Below are 25,799 nucleotides of genomic sequence, written 5' to 3' on the forward strand. Positions count from 1 at the left end.
TGCACTTTCACTGTTCAAGGTAGTATGGATTATGTTAAGTAGTTCATCTCCCTCCTGGGAAAAAAAAAACACTAACAGCTTCTATCTTACGTAATTTGTCAAATTCAAACATAACTCTTTAACTGGTTTTTAAAAAACATTTTCTTTACATATCTTAAGATTTTTATTTTCTGCAACATTTTTTAGAAACCTTCAAGTAGTTTGGAAACATTTGCCTATTTGCTCAATCCTCTGAGTACAGCCTTTCAGAACATTTATCCCACCCGCACAGAAAACCTGCGTTCTCCCAGCTTGTGGTGGAGCTGCTTGACAGAGGTGATCAAGAGAAGTGAGGAGGCAGCAAGCTTTGTAAACTACTTCTAATTCTCTTCATTAGTATGCTCTGATCCACCCCAGCTTCTGCAAGGTCAGACATGCAAGACAAGTACATGGCCAAAAAAGCAGGATTCTAACTAGTGTAAAAATAGATTTTAAATAAAATAGAATCTTTATAGGAAAGAGAATTAGGTTATGCTTTACATTCCCACTCTTGTTCTAAGATATCTGTGATATCTGGTAAGTCCAAGGGGCACTTACCGTTGGTCTGCCCTAGGTAAAACTTGACAATGTCTAAGTACATTCATTTTGCAAAGTTACAGGTAAGGTCCTTTGGGAAATGCTGTGTAGCACATCCCACAACAATGGGTGGTGATTAGCGATACAGTTGGTGTGCTAACATGTAACTTGTAAGACATTTATGTCAAAGGGGGTGAGGCCTAACCATAGGCTAAAAAATTCTGAAATGAGACGATTTGAACTTTGGCTGATTATAAAGCAGAAAACAAACTCATCATTAAGCAGTTTGTCTTGTTCACCTATTCAGCTTACCTCTTTTGGAAGCTAAGTTCCAATGGCTCTTACTTTAATTTTGCTCATTATGGCATATTATGAATTATTTGACATCTATGTTTCAAGAGAAAGTACACAGCCCCTCTTGTTGGCCCACGAGCATTACATGACTGTTTTAAAGGGGGTTCTGTTAAAATTCTTATTTTCGGATTTAGAAACAGCCTTTGGTTATAGCTTGAAAGCATAATTGAAAGTCTGCCCAAGCTCCCTCTAGCCGCAACCTGAATATGCAGCCCAATCTTTTGTAAACATTCAAAAAATACTGATCCCAGCAAAATACACAATCAGCTAGTCTGAGGCCTCACTCTACATTTTCACATGGATGATAAATCTGCCTGCTCATTCTTGTTAGATGCTAGGCAGTTCACTCTAAGATTTGAGTCTTGGAGTCACCATTGAGCCTCCTCCTCATTTGCGGTTCATAGGGAGGTGTAGAGTCATCAAAAATAAACAAGATGGAAACACCACCATTTTTCCTACACTGGGTCTACTCAGCCTGCCCCGGGTTGTTTGTTTTTCCTGGCTGGCCCTAGAGCAAGGAGATATGGCTGCTGGAGACAAGCCAGTGCCTGCTTTACAGACCCAGCCTCTTTTCATGTAACATTCAATCAGTCCTTCAATCCCCCAGAGGCAGGGAGGGATGACAATGACATGGAACTAGTGCTCAGGAATTTTCATAAATCCTCAGTAGCCAACGTGCACCTCTCTCTAAGGCAAGCTGCAATGACCTCAGGGAGGTCTGATACTTTAGGGATACATTAACGTCACTTCCTCACCCCAGAACTGAATGTCAAAAACACCAACTCATAAATACAACAGAAAAATGCACAGCAAATTTGGGGCATCTATCAAGTAGGAAGGCAAAATGGTCATTAGAATGTCTGAGGTTAGTGAACTATTAGGTTGAAAAAAGCAGCCACCTTTTAAAACACTGCCCTTTTCCCTCAGTTTTCCTAGTCGTCAACCCTCTGCATTCATCACACCAAACACTAGCAAATGAAAGATCCAGACAACTGCAGCTTGATCCTCACTTGTACTTATTTAGGGCCCACCCTCACATTCAGGCCCCAGCACACCCTCTCTGTGCCAGGGAAAAAGAGTCTCAGGGACACCTGTTTCCGTGAAGGTCACTTGCCCCTCTTGCTGCGGCCCTTCCTGGAGGGCAGCTTCCCACTTCCCCCAGAAGAGGTGGGGCTCGAGGCCGAGGCCATGGCAATGTTGATCTGTCCCTCCTGGATTTCCTGCCGGGTCTCGGCAGGCAGGTGGTTGATCTTCTGCTGCGCCTCCAGGTAGAACATGACATCACGCAGCTGTTCCTGGATCTCAGTGATCTGCAGGTCCTTCTGGTCACAGGTCTCCTTCAAAACCCTCTCCTCCTCCTTCAGCTTATTCTGCAGGAGGACCTGATTGGCTCGCAAACACTTGTTCATTTCCTGCTCCTCTTTGAGCTCTGTGGTGAGTTTGGCTACTTTTGTGTTGAGCTGAGTGCACCTTTTGCAAAACAAAGGAAGACAAAAGCACATTTTTCATTTGCTGACACAGACCCCTTTCTGCTCCGGGACTGAACAGAGGAGCCATGGTCTCAGAATCCATTTAGAATGGACTCTTCCCTCGCTGTTCAGGGAGGCTGGTTTGCCGCCATTGCAACAGCTACACAAAGCAAGAATTTTGCTCTAGTTAACCCAAGTATAGCTTCAAGACAATTTTTCTTTTTTAAGCACAGAAATTCTTCCACAGCAAAAACTAGTCTGTGATTCATGTTAAAACTTCTGCTTCTGCTTTGCAGTCAATGGTTAAATAGGTGGCTTTAGAGAGGATAGTGATGATAAAGAAGTTACAAGGAAAAGGGACATTCTTGGGAGAATCAAGTGACCTGATCTCACTGTATTTATTGGAGAATAGGGAGTGTCCTTATTCTTGATGCCCAATCTTGCTCACAAGCGAAGAATCACAAATTTAGACACCATTTTTATGTATTAGAATGCCAAAGAGCTCACACCTGGGAAGAGGAACTCCCACACATGGCACTCATGAGCAGAGACAGGAACAAACTCTCAAAGTCAACTTGGAAATCACTAGAAAGTCATAATTTCACAAGCCCTTTGACATGCTGCTCTACTTCTAGGAACATCCTATAAAATAGATACACTCAGGACTGCGCTGAAAGACCCATGGAGAAAATGGTCACTGCACCGTTGTTTATAGTAGTGTTAGACCTGAAACAGCTTGAATGTCCATCAATGGGAGCTGCTTGAAATTATCGTGGGAGCTACACGTCATGGAGTACCATGCAGCCATTAGGAAGCTCAAGACAAAGTTAAATGTGCCAACGTGAAAAAAATCTCCGAAATGGAGTATTTAACAAAATAGAGTAACTAATATTATTCTAATTTTGTAGAAACAAATTATTATGCATGTGAGATGTTTGTACAAGTACAGCAAAAGATCTGTAAGAATAAATACTCACTGGTACCACCAGTAATAGTAACCTCCAGTTATCAGGATCTAGGAAAACTTCCAGTTTTAACTTCTTAATTCTTTAATACACTTCAATTTGTTAGGGTGGTCAAAATATAGAAAGATTTTTGGTTTTCATTTCTACTAATGTTGCAGTGTTTTTACAACAGTTAAGAAACCTTTGGTGGGGAATTTCTGTTTGGAGTGATGAAAAATTTTGGAAACAGTGGTGACATAACACTGTGATGCACTCAATGCCAATGAACTGTACACTTAAAAATGGTAAAATGGAAAATTTTACATCATACAGGTTTTTACCATACACATACAAAAAACTGTTTTAAAAAAAATTCAACTTCTGTCCTGACTGGTGTGGCTCAGTGGGTTTAGCATCATCCAAAAGGTCACCAGTTTGATTCCCAGTCAGGGCACATGCCTGGTTTGCAGGCCAGATCCCTGGTTGGGGGCATGCAGGAGGCAACCAAAAGATGTTTCTCTTGCTCCCTTTCTCCTCTGCCCCCCATCTCTAAAAATAAATAAATAAAATCTTTAAAAAAAAAGTCAAAACCAAAACAACTTCTCACAATGGGGTATTTGCGTGAAGGGTAAAACTCTTCGTGGTATCCTTGTCACCACTCTGTAAATCTAAACTTACTCCATCATAAAAGGTCTATTAAAAAACTTTTTAAGGAACAATTATCTTCCACTAAATTTATTTTTAATCCATTTGTCTAGAGGTAAAAGTCCAGTTATTTTTGTGAATGTAACTTAAACTGGAAAGGTGATTTCAATCAGTAGTAACTATCTTCCTACATAACAGTAGAAGAATTATGGTCTTGCCGTGCTGCTCATGAGTTTTTTGCCCCATGTTTAGCATCTGTGGCCTTCAATTCTTGTCCAAGGTCAGAACACATGCCATCTCCAGCTTAGACAAAGGCTCTTTCCTAACTGCCATTTATCAGCCACCATGGCTTTGGGCATAAGGAAATTACTTGCTACAGGCAAAGTGGAAAATATTTGTGCATAACACAAGCACAGAGATATCAGAAGAAAACACTGCATTTCACATGGCATCCATCTGGCATGGTACACCGTGTTTTTTAATAAATAAAAAATCATAGTTCATTGGCTCCACATATAGACAGACTCCTAAAAACTTGATACACTTGAAAATGAGTATTTCTTTAGGAATGAAGAAAATTAACTGTTTACATAATCATCTGCTACAATAAAATACCTATTTTAAAGAAGAGACAAATTATACCTACTTTCTTTCCACAGACTGCTTTTCTTTTAGGAGATCATTTAGTCTGTGCTCCAGATTATCACATTTCTCAATTGTTTCCTTAAATTTGGTCTTCATGTTATTAATCTGAAAAAACAAACAGAGGTCAGTTTCTTTAATTTTAGAGAGGGGGGAAAAAACATTGATTTGTTGTTCCACTTATCTGTGCATCTGTTGGTTGCTTCTTGTATGTGCCCTGACCAGAGAGCGAACCCACAACCTTAGAGTATCAGGATGATGCTCTAACCAATTTAGCTACCCCCCTTCAGGGCCAAACAGGACCAGTTTCATTTCACAAAGATACAAGTTTTGTGGTCTTTGGGGCTAACTTTTCAATTTTTCCCCTCAATTACCTGTGTATAACTTTGACAACCCAAACTTAGAAAAGGTGAGACAATCATTTTAAAGAATTCCTATAACAGGAATAAAAAATTTTGAGAAATCCTTTCTTTCTATTTGTATCAGCATGAAAAAAGAATCAGGAGCCGATGAATGTTAAGTGAAACTGCTCAAAAGTAAAGAAAGTTTCAGGCAGTAGAGCAGGAGATGGTTTGTTAGAGACACTAGAGCAGGACTTCCCATTCTTAACTCACCATTGCTTTTTTTCCTCTTGAGATTACATTCCAAAAACTATTATCCAAATAACCCAAGAAACTCATCTAATCTAACTGATTTTCTTGGGGTTTCCCACCCCCAACTCATTATTAAATTTCTCATGTATCATGAAGCCATATGGAATATAACTGGTTCTTTTTTTAAGAGTTCATTTATAAAGGATATATATATGGAACTAATTCTTATTACATTGTCTTAAAAACTTAGATTCACTTGGTGTAAAGATGTACAGACTTGGGAAATGTCTCAACTCTACTGATCTTAGGACACAGGGAAAAAGATGAGGTGGGAAGGGGAAGTAGTGAAGCTGGGTAAATCATGAGGCAAGAGTAGTAGGAAGTAAAAGTAACTGAGAATTTAAATCCTATGGCCCAGGTACCTGCTAGGTGTTTTATAAGCAGTATCTCCTTATAACACACCTATGACTTAGGTATGCCAGCTTTTTACAGAAACTGAGGCAATACACCCAAGGTCACCCAGCTAGAGTGCGGTGCGTCCAGGACTGAACCCCAGTCTGAGTCTAAAGCCAAGTTCTTAACTTCTCTTTGCACTACACTGTAGGCCTAAACTGCACAGCAAAGGAAAAGTGACCTCTGGGCAAGATCTAAACTCAGCAGAGATCCAGGATGCATATACTGCCCCAAAGAAAGAGCCACTGCTTTTAACTCATCCTTTAAAAAATTATTTTACTTATTGATTTTAGAGAGAGAGAAAGGAAGAGAGAGAAACATCACTTTGTTGTTCCACTTATTTATCCACTCATTGGTTGTTTCTTGCTTGAGCCCTGACCAGGGATTGAACCTGCAACCTTGGTGTATCAGGACAATGCTCCAATCAACCGAGTTAGCTGGCCAGGGCCAACACTTTCTTTTTAAATATCTGCCATATGGGCTCCCTCGCAGGCCTCTAAAAGTACTGCCTCCCCCCTTTTTAATAATAAGAAAATAACTGCTTGGAGAAATTAACTTTATACCCAACTACCATTAAGTAGGAAAAACATGCAATTAAAGGGAGATTTGTTAGGTTTTTCTATGCCATAAAAACAAAAATAACTTTAATTCTAGTCTGGCATTCATTTTCTCCTCAGTATTGCTTTAAAATAAAAGAGACTTAGATCCTTTTGACATTTTCTCCTAAACCGGCTCCTGTTGGTTTAGGGAAATTGGAAAGGACAGAAATGGAATCAAATTATGTTTCAATCACTACACACACTTAAGCCAAACACATTTAAATCAAAATGAAAAATACCAAGTAACCCAAAAAGTCTTTTAATATTGCTATAGATGAATGTTACAATCATTAGCCCAAAGAAACACTCAGTATACAAACACACACACACAACTAAAACGGGAGTTTCACAAAACATTCTAAATCTTGAGGGGAATTCACTTGTCCTGATGGCCTAGTCTATGTTCTTCATATGTGGCCCCATTAAAACTAAGGACCTTCCCATGGGTATTAGCTTCATGAGAAGAGACTCTGCTCACATGCTGTAATAAACATACTACCTAAGGCACTGGGGGACAGGAATAGTATTATAATTGAAGTTCACAATGAATTTCGACCTTCATCGCGCCCACTCCCCCCATTAACTTTTTATGAGGCCCAGGAACAAGAATCTCTGTAGGTGGAACCCACGGTCAGTTACTGTTAATCCGTGCATGTGCTCTGCTGCCAGAGGTGCCAGTGGACAGAGGACTGGTCAAAAGGAGGCCCAGGGCAGGAACAAGGCTCACATCATCCACTAACTAGCTTGTAGGCGAACAACATTTATTAGAAAACAAAATGTCCTTTTCAAGCCCTTCAAGCTTTTCATTTAGGGCTGCCCTTGCTGTCATCTTATCTCTACCCAAACATAAACATGAGTTTCAGTTTTTAGCTTCCCTGTCGCTTGACTTTTCATGGGCACATGTAAGGGACTGCAGTTAATCCTAAAGAATCTTAAAAGGCAGGGAGAATCCTGAGCTTAGCTCTCGAGGGTCTGCACAAAGCACTTTAGGTGGTCACGCTGGTACAGCCCGTAGAAAAGCCCATTAGCGAGGCTGCTCGGGTTGCCAGCAGCCCTCTTCCCCGGGGCCCATCACTTGACACGGAGTGGCAGCGACCAGTGTTCTCTCCCAAGTGCTGCCAGAAAGGCACGTCCTTCCCCCATGTGCTCCAATCAAGCCCTATTCAGGACTTGAGCACCTCTGGAAAGGCATTTCCATTGCTCGGAAGGTTCTTGTAAGAATTTCATCAAGAACTTTTAACTAAAGATCATTTTAAAGCTGGTGGTAAGCCTTATTTTATTTTTATCCTTACCCGAGGATATTTTTTTTCCATTGCTTTTAGAGAGAAAGGAAGGGGGAGAGAGAAGCACCGATTGGTTGCCTCCCATATGCACCAAAATGAGATCAGGGATCCAGGATTAAATCTATAACCTAGGCATGATGCCCGAACTGGGAACTGAACCTGCAACCTTTTGGTTATGGGACGATGCTCCAAACCAAGTGAGCCACACCAGCTAGGGCAAGCCTTATCTTTAAAAACTTGATTGCTCCTCATTTGTGGCCACACCCAGAAACTAGGGCCCATGGGCCTGGCATTAAGTGAGAGCTCGGCCCTGCCTGCTAAGCTCCAGGATAACCCTACTTGGAGGTAAGCACCAAGCCCAGCTCTGCAGTCCCCACCTGAAGGCCCAGTTACTGGTGGGGATTCAAAAAGTTACTGTGCAAAAAATTTCAAAGCCTTTATTTAATACTAAGGGAATCAATGAATTACAAACACTGTCTGTAGGTCTAGAAAATGGTTCCTAGAATCCTGATTATACATAAATCCTCCAGTGCACAGTGATTTTCAAATTCCCTCTTTGGAACCCTCTGGGTCCCTCGTACATGCTAGAGACAAAGGGAAAACCAAGCAGGTGGAGCCCTGAGCCGTCCACCTGGGTTTCCACCAAAATCATACCACTTTTCTCTTTTAAATGTCAGAGCAGTGAATGGCATCTTTTTTAAAATGGCATATTTGTTAAAAATCTAAAACCACTGCCATGGACCAACAATTTTCAACCTTTTTCATGTCATGGCACACATAAACTAATTACTAAAATTCTGTTGCACACCAAAAAATGTATTTTTTGCTGATATGACAAAAAAAAAGTTATAATTTTGATTCATTCATACCAGACGGCTACTGTTGTGTTGGCTGTTGTCATTTTTCTATTTGACAATTTAAAGGAAAAGAGGTCAGTGCACCTGACTAAATAAGCAGGTATCGCAAGTTTTAAAAATTCTGTGGTACACTGGCTGAAAATTGCTGCCCTAGACCAGTGAGGAACCAGGGCGACCACCACAGTTCCAGCATTTCTGCCCAATTTTGTTCCCATCAACTCCAAAGTAACATCTTGTTGCCTCAGAGGCCCATGCCCAGCTCCCCAAAGCAGCTGTTCCCAAGTTGACAAACCAACTGGCTGACTCAGATTACAGCCCTCATGTACATACCTCTATTTTTTAAATAGAATTACACTAGGCCTAGAAAACATTGCTGAAGTTAACAAACAAACAACACCTCAAGCCCCAAAATACTAAAGCCTTTAAATCCAAGGTTTCTTTGTTCCTTTTTTCTTTTTAGGGTACATGCCAGGTACTTTATTTCTTCCTTAACTTAATATGGTATCGAGCTCAGCATACAATAGGATTTTAATATATTCTTCTTGATTTAGTAATCCTAGATGAGAATAAATGTCTGCTTCTCTCACCTTCTTAAATTATACTTAGTTGACTGCATTTGCAATAGAGTATTTTTGTCTCTTCCTTTTCTTTTGACCAATTTCATTCTCACTGTGGTCTAGAAGTGCTTCTTCCCTGATATTGGCTACGCCTCTAATATAATGACAGTTCAGGTGTTTACCGCTTCGCTCTGGAATCCTGGTCTACAGTTGGGTTACTGGGGTAAGCCAAATTATTAAAAATTCTTTTTTCCTTTTGTCTTCCCTCAACTCCAGCTTTATTAAGATAAAACTGACATACGTAGAAGAAATGTTTCTTTTTAGAAGCAAAACAGTCTTTACCTGTCAATCAGATTAAGAAGAAAGGATTCTAAGATTCCTTTGTCCCTACAACTCTGCCCTTTTCCACCCTGACATCAGATCGCCCTGCCCAGTGGCATTTCAGCTGGTCACTAAACCAGAAACTTACTTCTTCTGCTGTGTCCTTCTCTATACGAACTATCTTGTTTTCCCAGTAGATTCGCTGAGATTCCAGCTGACTTGTTAGTAAATATGAATACTGAAAACAGAGAATAAACAAAATATAAGTCACTGTTGTCAGTTTCTGAAATCCAATTAAAACCTGACTTTTAATGACCTATAGAAAAGTAAGAGTAACCATCAAAATACACATTACAGCTTCGTTTCACTCCACTCAGTAAACCACAATGACACCCCTGTCCTCCTGGGGCTTACGCTCTAGTCAGGGACAAAGAGAACGCACAGTAAAAAGCTTATGTTCCTGTTCAAGCTGACTTTAAGAACCACATGGTTTTTAAGTCAAAGTGTCATTCAAATCAGCTCACCCAACTACTACTCCTCGCCTCCCCCTTACCTGCCCCGCAGGAAGCTGCCCCTGTCCCTTCCAGCCTTGGGTTAAGTGCCCCCTTTGTCAGCTCCCTGAGCACTGTGTATATCTTTAATAGTGCTTACAACACTAGCACTTAATCATGGGTTTATCAACCTGTCTTCCTTGTCTGGACTGTGAACTCTTTGAAAACAAGGGCTCTACCTTTATTTCTGTACCCTCAGTGTCTGGGACATGCTGGACGTTAAGAAACATTAGCTGCCTGACTACATGGATGAGTGAGCAGTGCTGTGTAACTGCAGGGAAAGGATGGGTGGTGCCTGACAGCAGGACATGGTAGGACTTCTGAAGAGATTTGAGAGGGCTCTTAACAGACAGGAGGAGACAGAGAAAGAGAGAGGTGCGATTTCAGAGAACTGCTGGACCTAGAAGTGAGCTGTGGATGTCTAGTTGTCTTCAGAGAGAAGTAACACCAATGAGGCTGCAGTGCAGGGCAGAAAGAGATGGGGTCTATGGGAGGCCCTGGGGTATTACGTCAAGAATGTGCACCAAGGCGTGGCCAGATCACACCTGCATTTTGGAAAGACTGTTCTAGGAGACTAGAAGAGATCTAAACGTGTTTGCAGGCTAGAGAAGAGACTGAATGTGCAACAGAAAGGACAACTGGGAGAATGTGTTTGTGTCACCAGAAAGCATGCTCCATGAGAACAGGGAGTTAGTTTAATGCTGTATTCCCACCACCAGGAAGAGTGGCCGACAGACCACAGCTCTCAATAAATATTCATTGAATTGATTTACAGTCACATGGAAGGGTTACTTATTCTAAAAACTTAAATATAAAAGGTTTGAACTTTTATCCTATCAATACAGTTAGTTAATGGTAACAACACCAGCCTTATTTTAGGCCACTTTAGTGATCTATCAGAACTTAAAAGCCAGGAGATGATCAAGTTTTCAAATGTCCATTTCCTCCCAAGGTTAAGGTATTTGTTTTTAAAACAATCATTTTGAAATTTATATAAAACAGGACTTGTGTTAAACTTCTCCTTAATTAAGTTTACACAACATCAATTTTATTTAAGTGGATGGTTTTTACTGCTATGGAGAAAAATGAGATTGTGCTAATTTTGTCCTGTTTCTTCAAATATATGAATATCCAAAAATAGCTTTACGGATATAAGCGTCAAATTCAGAAAATATAAACTTTGAGTATACACTTTTGTATAGAAACCTCTAATTCATAAAATGCCAGCCCAGTATATAGGGAACAGCTCCTCGGGCATGGAAAGACTATCGGGGTTCCCCCCTGCTGACCAAGTCTGCTCAGTTTACAACTGGTACCATATTATGCCAACAGGAAGGTTCTTGACTTCTGGTTTTATAGCAGCTACAGAGGACACCCTAATACTAAGCTTGAGACAACCTGGAACATCATACTGAAAATAAGAAAATTAGGATAAAATATTTTAAAACCTTCACAGCAGTAAGAGTTTTTTAAAAAGTTGACATGCGGTAATGGTAAAAAATAGAAGCCCAAAGGAGGGTAAAGACGGAAAAATTGGGACAACTAACAAAATAACAGTAAAAAAATTATTTTTTAAAAAGAGAAATCTGTAAGGAAAATGGGAAGATACTAAAAATGGTTCTCAAAAATGTGTAAGATTTTTTAAACAAAAAAGGCTATATTGTTAAAATAAAAATTAAAAGCCCACAATACCATTCAAGTTAGAATAGCAAGAAATGGTAGAAATAGCCATTTAGTAATTACTTATCTTACCTCTAACTGTAAGGCATCTATTTTCTCTTCCTGGCAAGTATCACCCTCACATTCATACTGTACTATTTTTCCATCTGTTTTACTTGCAACCAGTCGATGGACATAATTATCTAAAGAAAAGAATAAGTCAACCAAGGCATGTTTCTCTCAGAATGAAAAGGGTCTCCATACTCTTTTAACTGACAAAATGTTTGTTTTTACAGATCTAAATCACAATATTTCTTTAAAAGTGGGCTAAAATCATTTGAACTTAAAAAAGAGACAGAGAGCGCAAGAGTGGAAGCATTAACTCTCTTTGTAACAAGCAGTTCAGGCCGTTCATGGGAAACAGCGTCCCACAGGGCTGGAGTGTGCCACAGCTGTCAGGCAGATCTAAAGCTGTGAGGGAAGAGAAAGCGGAGGGATTCTGAAGGGGAAGTTTCCATTCAAAATGAACCCAAGTGAGAGAAGGAAAATGGTATTCACCTCCAGCGTAGTCCCAGACTCGATGGTTGGTCAGCTGCATGGCATACGTGTGCTGGGTTTCCTCAAAGTGCTTATACGCATGTCGACTTACATATCGCCCACATCCTATGTGGCCACATATTAAACAAATCCAAAGGTTCTGCCAAGAAGATACGGTCTTAATTATATAAAAATATATGACCCGCCCCACTCAGAGGAGAAAAGGGATGGTCACAGAATAAGATTTAGAGTTGTTTCTACAGGAGTTTTAAATACATGTTTAAAACCCAACAAGCAAGGATGCTTTTATGGACCAATCATTTCCCCGCTCTGATGTGAATGGAATACTATGTAATAGCAAGAAAAAAATTCCTAATTTATCAATAAAACTGCAGACTTTTTCAAAGAACAAAGAATAAAAGCATAAAGTATTTTGCTTAGAAATCAAGTAATTTTTGTAATTATACTTCTTGCCTGACACTAGACAAAAAAGAAAAAAATCAGTCTCAAAAAAGAATTTACAAGAATTTGAGCCACGCAAGGCAGAAGAAAACCCCAGACGATTAAAACTGTGTTCATTAATCTTTCCCACCACCCATTACTTACTTCCTGAACACCACACTCGAAACATTTATTTTCTTCTACTGGCTCTGGAGTTTGACAGTACCGGCAAACAGGGCACCTATTCAGGACACCGAAAGATAATGATACCGATTAAATATAAAATAACTGTTACACAACCTAAAAATCAAAAACTGAATTTTAAATCCTCCCTCTCTAACAGACTTTTATCACAACTAAAACTACCACTCAAAGTATACTTCCAAGCTTTTTGCAAAATGAAAAAATACAAAGTCTTGATGAAGTAGAGGAAAAGAGAAAAATCTTGATCTGCCTTATACCTTTTCCCACTCTCCTTAAGCTTACATGATCAAAGAACTAAATGCCTACAGGTTAGAATTAGGGACTTCAGAGACAAGTTATTAATTTGTTTTCATGTCTGGTTATCCATGAGGTATTTTTACTTTAAACAATCTACTTTATTTCCACTTACCCAAGATTTAAATCATTTAAAACATATCCTGTCCTCTCAAGATTGCTCCCAAGAGTTGGAACTAAAATCTATAGTAAATGTCACCAAAGTTAAAAAAAAAAATCGATATAATACTTTCTGAAATGCACATGACATTTTTCCATACAATGAACATCATGTGGAAATAGATACCACTGTTGAGTACTCAAGTTCTGATTTACAAAATGCCAATAAAAATGGCACTAAACCCAAACTCATAGATACACAGAGCATAAAGGTAGTTACCAGGATCCGGGGCAGGGAGAGAAAAATAGATGTCAAGAGGTACAAAGTTCACTTAAGTAAGATAAGTTCTGCAGAATTGGTGTACATCATTGTGACAGTTGACAGTACCATATTGTGTACTTAAAATTTGCTTAGAGGGTAGACCTTGGGTGTTCTTAACACACACACACACACACACACACACACACACACACACGAGAGAGAGAGAGAGAGAGAGAGAAAAAGCAAGGAAGGAAGGAAATGATAAAGGTATGAGTGATGGATATGTTGACTTGCTTGGTTGTGGAGAATATTTCACAATGTATACATATATTGGGTCATTGAGTCATATACCTTAAATATATAATTTCTGACTGTCAATTATACTTCAGTAAAGATGGGGAAAAAAGGAGCCATTGAAAAAAATTCAAGAACCCATTTCTACTATCCTCAAGACAAAGTAACCGAGTTAAATACCAGCTACTACTATATTTGTCAGATGGGCAAAAATGATACAAGTGAGTTATAATTGAAGCTAACTGAACTGGCACCAAAAAAGAATGCTCAAAATACAACTAGTATCAGTTTTTTACCCAACTGCAAAAATAAAACCAAGAAAAGGAAATAAGCAGAAAGAACACTAAGTTCTTGTCACAGATAGAGTCTATTATTTCCTAAGAGAAAGCTAAAGAATCTAGTCTGTCTCTTTCTTTAGTATCAAAAGAGAAGACAACTTGAAAAAAAATAACACATTGGCAGGTGGTAAGCAGCAGGTGTCTTGTCAAAGGTAGAAACTAGCTCTCTGCCATCCCTTTGGTCTGTGTGGTGGCTGCAGTAGTGGTTGGATAAGAACAAACTGAGCACGTTCTCCCTCCCCGGAGCACGCCCGCCTCTTTCTCTTCTCCGACAGGCAAGCACTTCCTAAGGGTACCCATGAGACTTGGAACCAGGGGAGTGGCAACTCATCCAGGGCTAAACCCCTGACCCTGTCTCCAAGGACTCCTTCCTCTGACTGACCAATGAGCTGACAGCAGCCCCACCTTGGCTTACTTCCTTCCCTTAACACTTCTAGAGCCAAAGCAGCCCTGCCAAGGCTCTCCCCCGCTGCTGCTTCTATCCTAGGCCTTTCCTTGTTTCACTGTGCACAGCTTACTCTGCACCAGGTCTCCTGTTAGGTGCAAGGGGCACAGCAGTGAACAAGTCAGGCAAGGTCCCTGCTCTGTGAAAGCTGGCATTCTTCCGGTTGTTTGAGGGTAGAGAACAGAGGTTCCTGTGGACTTTAACCCCACTTCAACCCTGGGCTTTGGAAGGTGATCCTGCCCGTGTGTACCTGTCCCCCACACTGCGTTCTCTCAGGTTCGCCTCTTCACCTGGGTAACTCCCACTCACCCTCCTCCAGGTGTCACTTCCCAGATGGCCCTGGCTGTGTCGGGGCCCTAGTTCTCCAGGCACAGTGCTGCACACTGCCCCTTTGTAACACCTGTTATGGTTATGGCTTCACATTTATTTTGTATGATTATTTGATTCTGCATCTTCATCTCTGTACTGGGAAACCCAAGGCCAGGTCTGACCTACCTTTCTAGCCAAGTCCTACAGTGCGGTTTGCAAAGGGAGCAACAATGCTTGATTTCAAAAAAGAAAAAAAAAGTCTGGGTTCTACCTCAGTTCTTTCCCTGCACGATGCCACCCTACAAGTCAGGCCTCTGCCGGTGTGTGTGTACCTCATCCTTAGTGACTGCTGTTCTTACTGGCCACTGCGCCATCAACATTTGTCACATTATTCATCACATTTATCAACAGTGTAATAAATCTATGATAGGAGACTGTTATAGCCCAATGGATAAGAAAGCCAAAGAAAATGGGAAGCCTCGAGTGCAGGAAATAAGCAAGATTTTAGGTCTAGATTTCATTTTTGTGTAAGAGCCTCACACCTAATATTCACTTTCTTTCTCCCTCATTCTCTGGCTCTTGGGAGGAAACAACTCATGCTGCCTTGGGAAACCCCACAAGGATTCAGAATCAGCATACGGAAAAGGAATTGGCCTAAGAATGCTGATTCCCTTACAAACTTGGGAAAGAAAAAAAAAAAGTTGTTCCATGTGACCTCTTTACTATGTGCCTGGATTTAAAAAGCCAAACCCTTGGAATGGTTCGGTTTTCGGTGGTGCTATTGTGAATTCTGGGAAAGGGCGGCAGCGGGCTTGGACGGGGTGGGAGGTGAGCTCCTGTACTCACGTCGTGTCGTCCCAGCGCTGCAGACACTGGCTGTGGAAGCTGTGATTGCACAGCGTAGTGAGGATGCCATTCACGGACTCATCCATGCGCTCCAGACACACCGTGCATTTGGGGAGCTCGGTCAGGTCCATCACAGGGAGGCTGGCACCCTACAGTGGACACCTCACATAAGTCTCACTCTTCACCCACCGGTTCTTATTTTTTAAAAAACACAATAGTTTTCCTGTAGCTTTTTGACTCCTGGCAGGATGTTCTCAACATTACTGCTCTGTGCAAATAAATTAAATTGGTAAGATTTTCATTCAAGCAACAAGTACTGACTGAGTACCCCCTACCTTCCCAGCACTGCGTTAGGCACTGGGGATATGGAGGTAAACAAAGCAGACAAAGCACGAAGCTAACATTCTCGGAAGGGAGACTGTTGTCAAAACCTTAACAAAGAATCTAAAATGTTACCAGACTCCTCATTCTAACTGTAAAGGTCTATGACTGTAACAGAACACACATGAAGCAAAGCAGATGTTAAAGTAAAATCTTAACATTTTCTATTGATAATAATATCAAGACTGGTTTTTATTTTTTATTATTTGCTTATTGGTTTAACATACACTTGTCAAGTCCCTGCCTGTGCGCCCAACACTGTTTAGGTGTGGGGCAGTGGTGAGCAAAAACAGATTCAGTAAATCTGAAAAAACAAGGTCAGTTCCACCCTCATAGAGCTTAAAATCTGGTAGAGAGACAAAAATCAAGTTTTCTGAAGAGTATACCACCAACAGTTATAAATGCCAGGAAAGTAAAAGTCTATGAAGCTCTAACAGCATGTGAAACGGGGAAAATAATGGTGTAGGTGGTCAAGAAAGGCACCCCTGAGTAAGCAGTATCTGCCCTGAGCCCTGGCCACTGGAAGATGAGCAGGAGGTAGGTACTTGGGATAAACATTTTTCAAAGTGGCTACAGAAAATAGAGTTCAAAACTAAACCAAGAAACCCCTCTGGACACAATGTCAGGAGGAAAAGCCCCACGCACTCGGTCAGAAAAATAACCCCCAATTTCTCTGTTAAGACTTCTCTGAAAATGGAGCCACAGCCTTGGAAGAAATTCCAAGGAGTAGAATCCTGATTAATATGAAAATTGTGGCTATCTTGACACCTGGCTACTTCATTAATTATGTTGACTCAATGAAACCAGATATTTTTATGGGGGGAAAAAAAAGATGAGCAGGCATTATTGAGGCATACACATGAAGACATGCTGAGAAAAATCACGTGACTCTATGGTCACTGAAGAGTACATAGCTACAGGAAATCTCTCAAGAAGCCATGTTCATTAGAAAAGAATCTAAGACTGAGGCCTGGGGCACCTGCAAAAAGAAAGCCTGATTTTACCACTTACTGATTTTTATTTTATCTAATCTAATGATAAAATAATGTAATCAGAACTTATTTCCATCAAGTTGATTTCAAGATATAAAAACGTTTAGGTCTACTTTAAAAGAAAGGAAATCTTAAAAATATAACAGCTAAATTTACTATTTTATAAAATGATTCCAGTGAGCATATACTGTAGGAAAGGCTCCCACAGAGGGTGGTAAGTCAGAGCAATTACAAACTGGTTAATGTAAGAATCAAGAAGCAGGACGGGGATTAAGGGTTAATATTTAAAAGAAAAACACTTCTTTTAGGATCCAGGTGATGTTTCATCAATCTGTAATAGCTGAACACCTAATTTCAACAATACAGATAATAGCCCTGACTGTTGTGGCTCAGTGGGTTGGGTGTCATCCTGCAGACCAAAAGGTCACCAGTTCGATTCCTGGGTTGCAGGCCAGGTCCCTGGCTGGGGGCATGCGAGAGGCAACTGATCGATGTTTCTTTCCCTCTTTTTCCCTCCCTTCTCCTCTCTCTAAAAACAAATAAAATCTTTTATTAAAAGTACAGATAATATCCTTTTATTTATTTTTTACTTTTAGACAGCTTTAAAAAATTGAGATAAAATTCACCATTTTAAACTGCACAATTCCGTGGGTTATTACTTAGTATATTCACAAGTTTGAGCAACCATCACCACTACCATATTCTAGAACATTTCTATCACCCCCAAAAAGAAACCTCATACTCATCACCTATTACTCTCCATTCTTCTCTTCCTCCAGCCTCTGGCAACCATTAATCTACATTCTGTCTCTATGGACTGGTCTATTCTGGACACTTCCATAGGTATCTTAACACTCAACTTTATACCATTCTGATATGTACATAAAATATAAAAATTATTCATACTCACATCTTCAGATTTCAGCACTTCAGCCCTTTCCACATAGACCAGCTGGCAAACATCATCTTCTATTGAGTTGAACTGGCGGCCATTGCATGCCATATAAAAACTATCTGCATCAGCCTACGTACACCAATGGGGAAAAGGAAAAAGTAAGAGATCCTGAAAAAGCGCTTTGTACTCAAGATGAATAGCTTCAATTATTCTCATCAGCTTTTCAAACTTATACTTGAGAGAGGAACAGACAAAAGTAACATCTATGAAAGCAGGAAGCAGGTTCATAAGCTAATCGAACTCCCCAGGTCAATATCCACATCTCTGCACTGTTTCCTGATACAGGATAGTTTTTACTGTAACTAGCAGAAGCTACTGAAGTGCAATAAGCTGATAGCCAGTATAATTTTAATATTCAACCAGCTACGGTCAGTGTCTCCCTTGACAACAATATTTTTTCCCTCTAGTCAGCACTTTGACATCAAGTGAATGTAGACACTTATTTTTGCAAAACTTGGAACCACATCATAACTGATGACTGTTAGGGAACAGTCTTTTTAAAAAATGTCAGCATCTATGTTTAAAAAAATAAAGGACCAGTGGAACTGGTATGGAGTAGAAAGATAACCACTTCTCTTCAATAAACGAAATGATAATACATGATAGATAAGGATCCCATTAGGAGATTTTAAACAACCTAGAATGTAATACCAAAAGCAACTCTTGGCCAAAATCAAGATGAAGAAGCCTTTGAAATACTAACAGTCTCCTTCCCTTGGAGTGGAAGATTGATGGAATCAGAAGAAACAGTCCCTTGCAAAGGCACATGTGCATTTGTGAGTATGAACACAAGTTAACCAAACCTTCTAGACCAGACTAGACTTAGTAGAAAGTAACAAGAGATGATTTGTTTTTAACCTCAGCAATTTTTAGAGGTAGCAGAGAGGTCATGGCTTGTCTGGATTTCACTCCCAATGGCCATTAGCCCAAACACAGGAAGTTATGTGCTTTGGCCCTATCAATGTAGACAGGCTGCTGGGGCATTTGTGGGGGAGGGGATGGGGGGGAGGAGCAGGCAGTGAGGGAGGGTGCTGTGCAAAAGGAGATGCCACACTGTTAACATCTAGGAAGGTATTCAAGTCTATGCCAGGAGAAAACTGTCTTGCACATCTACCCTTGTATGGTTTTGAATCTTACCTGAATCTTCACAGTAAAAGCCTGTAAGCTTTTCAGCAGCTTTTAATTTTACTCTGATAACGTAATCAAGTGTGGGCTGATTGTTCTTTCTTTCTCTCTTTTTTGATTTGAGAGAGAGAAAGGAGATGTTCTTTCTTTCTCTCTTTTTTGATTTGAGAGAGAGAAAGGAGACAAGAAGAAAGAAAGGGAGAAAAACGATGACACGAGAAACATCGATTGGTTGCCTCCATACACGCCCTGGGCTGGGCACTGAACCTGCAACCCAGGTATGTGCTCCCACAACGAATCCAACCAGCCACCTTTCAGCTGGCGAGACAACACCCAATCAAGCCCAACTGACCAGGGCAATTTATGCTTTCTTAGTATGAGAAGGGAACTGACTGGCTGAGGCAGGATAACCAATTCTGAACATATTCATATTCACTGGGGGAAAGGAGGGGTTTTCTTTCAGAAAACCACCTGTGTATTGGATACAGTGCATATTAACTTCAAAATGTTAAAAGCTAGTTTTTGGATAAGGTGTCTCTTTAGTATTAAGGAGAGGCAACCCAAAATGACTCCCCCCATTTTTTAAAAGCAATGGCTTGTCCTGGAGATGCTCACTTGTTAAGTGGAAGCGGTAACTAAATTATCGCCATTACACCGTTTCTTGCAGTGAGTCTTTTCCCTTTCCCACGCTTCCATCCCACTCTTCCTGGAAGAGGGGCATACCCTAGGGATTAACAGGGAGGGCTCAATTCCAGCTCAGTCACATCATTTCTAGCTGTGTAACCCTGAGCAAATCACCAACCTTTCTATTGCAGTCAGTTTCCTCATTTGTAACACAAGGGTAGCAACAGTACCTGTCTACCTGACAGAGTTGTAGTGGGGACTAAATGAGATAATGCATATTAAGTGCATAGCACAGTGAATGGTATAGAACAAGGAGTTAATAAAGGTTGCATATTATCATCACTATCCTTATTGTTACACTTGCTACCACTTGTCCATTGTTTATAAAGCTCTTCTATGACCTTGGAAGGTCTCTTGACAGTCAGTGGAAGTGGCTGTTTAAGTGCTTTTCCGTTCTCAACTTGCGAAGTCTAAGACTCCAGGATAATTGAAACACTTGTTTTAAATGTCTCCTTTAATGGTAAGGCGCTTTCAAAAGTTAATTAACAGTAACAATTGTGCACCATCTTGTACACAAAGCTCCACACTAAGGGTTCTCTTCCTGTGGGCCAGGGAACAGGTGCACATGTAATCCAACCCTCACTTCTCTTACTCTCCTTCCCAGGGCCAATGAATGACTGCTACTGCTGTCAACCCAGGGTTTCTACAAGGAAGGAGGAAATGACAAGCGGGCCTTGAGTCATGAGCTCCTCTTCATCCACAAATCTTGGTGATCGGTCAGAGGTAACAGCAAATGATCCTACAGGCAAACCCATTTTTGTCAATCTGAAAATTAGAACTATTTATCTGAGGCAAATTCAGGAAGGCTGTTTATCAATGAGGTGAGATAGAAGTAATTTTTGACAAAGCTGCATTTCAAAATTAATGAATAAACGCATGTAACAAGTTATTAAAGAGACAAAGTAAATGAAACCTACAGATAAGGTAGCTCTTTAATAACCTGGGTAATACCTAAAGCTTATCTCATTTTTATGTTCCTACAGAAATATGCATATTCATAAAAATGAACATGTAAAACCAAGGGAATATCTTTCTAACATCTTGAGAACTGAGATACATGGAAAATGTTGCTTAATACAACTAGTGAAATGCGGTATATGGCTAAACCTTCTTACATCAAAAAGTATGTGTTATAATGCACAGTACATTTAAAAACCAAAAATATCACCATTCTTTCAGTGTTTTCTGTCTCATTCTTGCAGTGATTTCTAATCAGAATTCTAAAGCATCTTTAATACTTTAAGGAATGTCAGGAAAATTCTTCACCACCAAGATTTAAAAAAAGAAAAAAGGGTTTTACTTTCTAAAATGTGCCAAAGAATGTCTTTTAAAAAAGAGAATGAAAGCAGCAGGGGCACAATGTTATAATGGCACATAATAATTAGTGTTACCTTTTAAAAGTCTAGAAACTATTGTTCTATTGGAATAGTTACTACTGAATAAACACACACACAATCCTACGTTCCATACCCATCTGATTTATGAACTAGAATTTAGTGTCTGTTAATGAATTTGGAAATATTTCTAGAATTACAACACCCTAGAAGATATGAATCTTAAGTGAAAACTATTGTAAATCACACACAGCTAGTATCATACAGTTTCAAAACACAGTTTCTGTGGCAAACAGATTTTTAATATCTTAACTTTTACCTGTGTACTAAACTTTATCAGCACCATATATTGATTTGGAGTAGAGTCTCTGATGATTTTCATTTGTTCAATTACTTCATTAAATGGGGCGACAAACTTCATAAGGTCATGACTGGTCATTGTAGCAGGGACTGTGAGAATACACAGCATGGCACTGCGCCTCACATCTTCTTTTAAGGAGGTCATCTTACTAATAAGACAACAGTTAGACTGTCTTGAATAGATGAGGTATGGTTAATTCACACAACACTAGACAACTCTTATGTCCAAAAAAACAGGAAAAAAAATAAAACTTGTAATACTTCACCAATCAATTTAAACAGTCTACTATTTTACCTGAAAATCCACACTACATGGGTAAACGCAGAATCCCTTAAACGTATCTGCCATGATGTTTAAGATAAACTTCAAAATGGTCTACATCACACCCACCTCTAAAATTTTTAATCTTCAGTTAAAGGCCCGTTATGGTTACAAAGCTGCATTAGGCAACTTGTAGTCTGTGTTTTATTCTCATTAATTTTTAAAAAAATAATCTCTCATTATGTAACTTAGAACCACCAATTCTAACTATGGACTTGTCTAAAGGGTATAGAAGAGAAAAGAGCTCTCAATATAAGAATTCTGAAGATTACACAAAGTGTTGCTGGGTTGGAATAGCTGGAATAGAGGGGGGAAAAACCCTCCCACAATGCAATTTGCTTTTGACATGCTGCAAACTCACTTCAACAGATGTGATTCCAAAAGGCTACCTGAGTATTCACTGTTTCCCGGTAGGAATTTAATAAACAAGTTAGGACAAGGACAGCCTTTGAAGAGATCAGCTACCAATTATCCCAGGAGCTGATGGCCCAGTTTAAAGATTATGTAGCCAAATGCTTCCTTTCTTTTGGCCTCCTGCAAGCTTTGCTTGGACTACAGAAAAGAGTAAAAGGAGGTGATGAAATTGCAATCCAATACCTGATTTCTTAGTTTCTTTCAAAAAGATCTGGTGGGGATATAAGAGAGCCATGATGTTATGGGTCATTTATATTTTTTCTTTTCTATCTTCTTTTCTTTCCATTTTCCAGTCATCTTGCATGCCTACCTTCTCAGGGAATATTTTCCTAGGAAGTTTATCTACATGTCTCTGACCCAATCTACAAGATTTATCAAATGTAAAACATTTAAGAATTCTCTAACACGCAATATATGAAAGTAATACCTTTTTGAAGCTTAAACTATCCACTTCCCTTCAGGGCAAAATATTTTTTCTCTTCCCTAAAGCAAAAACTAGACCAACATAAAATGGAAAAGGTTTTTCTTACTTTGTCTTATATAGATGCATGATACCATGAACTATTTCAACTGATGGATTTCCACTGAAGAATGAAATCTGGTCTGGAAGCTGTTTGGATGGAGAATCAGGAGCAGCATTTATGCTTTCTTTACTTTGATCTTTACTTCTCTGTGCAGTGGGGGATGCTTCTGAAGACTTTCTTTCTTCCACTGTAGCTTTCAGCTCGTCTTTCACAAATCAAAAATTAGCAGGTTATAAACTGACAGGAAACATGCTTAAGGATTCTAGATTAAAATTTTTGGTCAGAAGAATAAACTGAGACAGAGACACTATAATGTGTTCCATTAAAAACTATAGTCACAGAAGCTCTCACAAGGCAATCTACTTTTGAAATGCTGCAAACTCACTTCAACAGCTGTTGATTCCAAATGGCTACCTGAGTATTCACTGTTTCCTGGTAGGAATTTAACAAACAAGTTAGGGGGCATCTCAACTAGGAACTGCTCTTTGCCCCATAAAAACCTCATTACCACCCTCAGAAACTCAAGGCTGGCTCTCACATTTGGCTGTGCCATAATAAAAGCAGGTGTCTTGCATCATGCACTTTTAAGTGGGATATTCAGAGCTGTTAAGTTTGAAAACCAAACCTACCAGTTCTGACCACCTCCATGCTGGATATGTAGTATACATCCACTCCCCTGGCTGGGGTGAGGAGGCAGAACAGGGGGGACATACAACGTGCTTATCTGGATCCATTCATGATCTGCTGCTGACCTAGGTGGCCAGTAGCTCTCCTCACTGATTAGAGCTGTTAACTCAGCTTGTTAGGATTAATTTAGAAGGAATATTTGGGAAAGATGAAATGTGGCTTCACAATCTCATATAAGGCACAGTCAGTGAAAGATAAAAGTATCCTAGTGGTCAACATCATGGGCTCATTGACTGACGCATAGAGAGCAGGCTACCAGGGACTTATATTACAGAAGAGTCTAGGGTTTTAGAAAGTATACCTGGGTTGGACTTTATGGTCTCAATGATCACGTCTGTCATTTCTCGACGACCAAGATGCTGATGTATGATTGTTGCTTTCTCCCCTGGTGACTTCCCTTCTAAACAGGCTACAGCTGAGGCGAGTGTCTTCTTTTTGATCTCCTCATCAGACATTTCCCCGGCTGAAGAATACATGAATGATTAATACCTGATAATAAAACGGGCTCCTCTCCACTCCTAATGTATCCACCGATCAGTTTCCCTTTTTCCTCTGTTGTTTTCCTACATCTCACTCACTTCCGGGGCTCCTGCAGTGCCCAGCTGACAGTCAATAAACACCCGGTGCAATAAATTCACAAACGCAGGGCTGTTCTACTGAAATTCTTCACTTTTAAGCAATTCAATAAGAACAGCTTGAAGAAGGTTTGACAGTGATTATATCCAGATGAACCAACCATCCTGTGACACATCTGCGTTGAGCTCACAATGAAGATATTAAGTCATTATTGTTAATAAATAAAACTTCCAAATACCCTGAGGTCTTCTTAGACACCTTGTGTTACACTCATGCCATGGTTCACATCATGCAAACCTGTGATCACCGTCTTAAATCAATGAAACACACAAAAATGGAAAAGGAATTTGGAGACTTGCCTGGAATGTCCTTAATATAAGTTCTACCACCAGGGCAGAGGCCAGACCTGTTTGCCCACCACTAACACCGCAGTGCCTACCTAGCCCTCACTGAGAGCTCTTTAAAGATTTATTGCGCAGATGTCCAAACGCGCCAGTGGTTCACCTGGGCAGAAGTGACTCAGTGGCCCAGGTAGATCGGGTTGCCTTTCAGAACTCAGACATCGCTTTTAGCCTTTGACAAGGGCTCATAACTCATTAAATCATCTGCACTCTTTACTTTGCATCTCCAAAATTCATATCCTCGGGGAAGTTTCCAACTACACCATCCCCCTTCCCAAACCGAAGGGAGCCTCGTGCACCAGTTTTCCAAACTGTTTCTTCCTTACCTTCACAGCGCTGATCCCAGGTGTAGTCCTAATTTATTCTGTAATTAATTCCTCAGCCTCCCCCGCCCCGCGCCCCCCCTCCCCCAACTGCTGGTTCCACCACAGCAGGGACCCCGTCTGATTCTGCACACAAACTAAAGCTCTAGCAGACAGGGAGCGCTCGGCGAGTATGCCCTGAATGAATGTCACTGCCAGGTAGTCGCTCGAGGTCCAAGCAGCAGTCACAGGTGCGCCTCCAGCCCACGGAGGGCCGCGTGGGGGGTCGGAGGCTCCCGAGCCCAGCTCTCGAGTTAGAATCCCCGGCCCACCGCTTACAGATAATCGTGGGCAAGTCATTTACTCAGTGGGTTTGGGTTTCGGTTTCCCAAACTGTGAAAAGGGGCACCCACCCATCCAACCTCAAAGAGCTGTTAAGATAAAAATAATGCATACAGGCCAGCGCTGGGATATAGGAAGTGCACAAACGCTATCATCATTACCATTGTTACATTACCTGGCGTTTTAGGTGAATATTTTTTTCAAAGGGGAACGAGTTCATTAAACCAGGGGCCGCCAGCGGGAACCCAACCCCCTGCCTTCACAAAGCCTGGAGGAGAGCAACTGACAAAAGTCGCCTCTGCCCCAGGGCGGCGCCGCGCCACGCCGCGCCAGGTATAAACAGAGATCCCGTGGGTAGACGCCACAGGGAGGGACCGCGAAGGCCTCCTCTGGAAAGACGGGAAGAGGGGGAACCAACCCCCTCCCAGCTTCTTCTTAAGGCAATGGCCCTCGCCACGGCCTGTCCCCAGTCTCATACTTTCGGGGGACAAGTTCCCCCCGGGGCCCAGAGGCGGGCCACAGGGAAGGCGGCAGGACTCACCCGCGGCGCTGAAGCCGAAGCCGGCGGGGACGGGCGAGTGTTCTGCGAGCTCCAGTCGGATGACAACCAGTGACACACTCATAGGGCAGGCGCTGGCCGGCGCAGGCCCCGGCGGGCTCAGGAGAGGCTGGAAGGCGAGCTGGGAGGCCGAGCGGCCCGAGGCGGGGAGCGCCGCCACCACCTCAGCGCCGCTGTCGCCGCCTCCGCACAGCAGCTCCTCTCCCGACCCTCAGAGCCACAACAACCGCCACTTCCGCCTCCCGGCCGCCGTCGCCGACCCACAGGGTTACGCCTGCGCGGACGAGCGC

At 41.1% G+C, this 25,799-nt stretch overlaps 1 protein-coding gene across 1 annotated transcript; it reads right to left on the reverse strand.

Annotated features, from left to right (window-relative positions):
• BRAP (BRCA1 associated protein) lies at positions 1-25,775 on the reverse strand. Its single transcript, XM_054594284.1, has 12 exons — positions 25,492-25,775; positions 23,631-23,792; positions 22,649-22,847; positions 21,342-21,531; positions 17,835-17,948; positions 15,552-15,700; positions 12,626-12,701; positions 12,041-12,179; positions 11,576-11,685; positions 9,421-9,510; positions 4,614-4,717; positions 1-2,379 (listed from the first exon to the last, which is right to left on the reverse strand). The coding sequence occupies exons 1-12, from the start codon at positions 25,571-25,573 to the stop codon at positions 2,016-2,018; spliced, it is 1,779 nt and encodes a 592-aa protein (XP_054450259.1). The 5' UTR covers positions 25,574-25,775; the 3' UTR covers positions 1-2,015.
• Between the last annotated feature and the right edge of the window lie 24 nt (positions 25,776-25,799).

This window comes from Pteronotus mesoamericanus, unplaced genomic scaffold, assembly GCF_021234165.1.
Source record: "Pteronotus mesoamericanus isolate MK-2021 breed Mesoamerican mustached bat unplaced genomic scaffold, CSHL_Meso_final scaffold_507, whole genome shotgun sequence".
Lineage (NCBI taxonomy): Eukaryota > Metazoa > Chordata > Mammalia > Chiroptera > Mormoopidae > Pteronotus > Pteronotus mesoamericanus.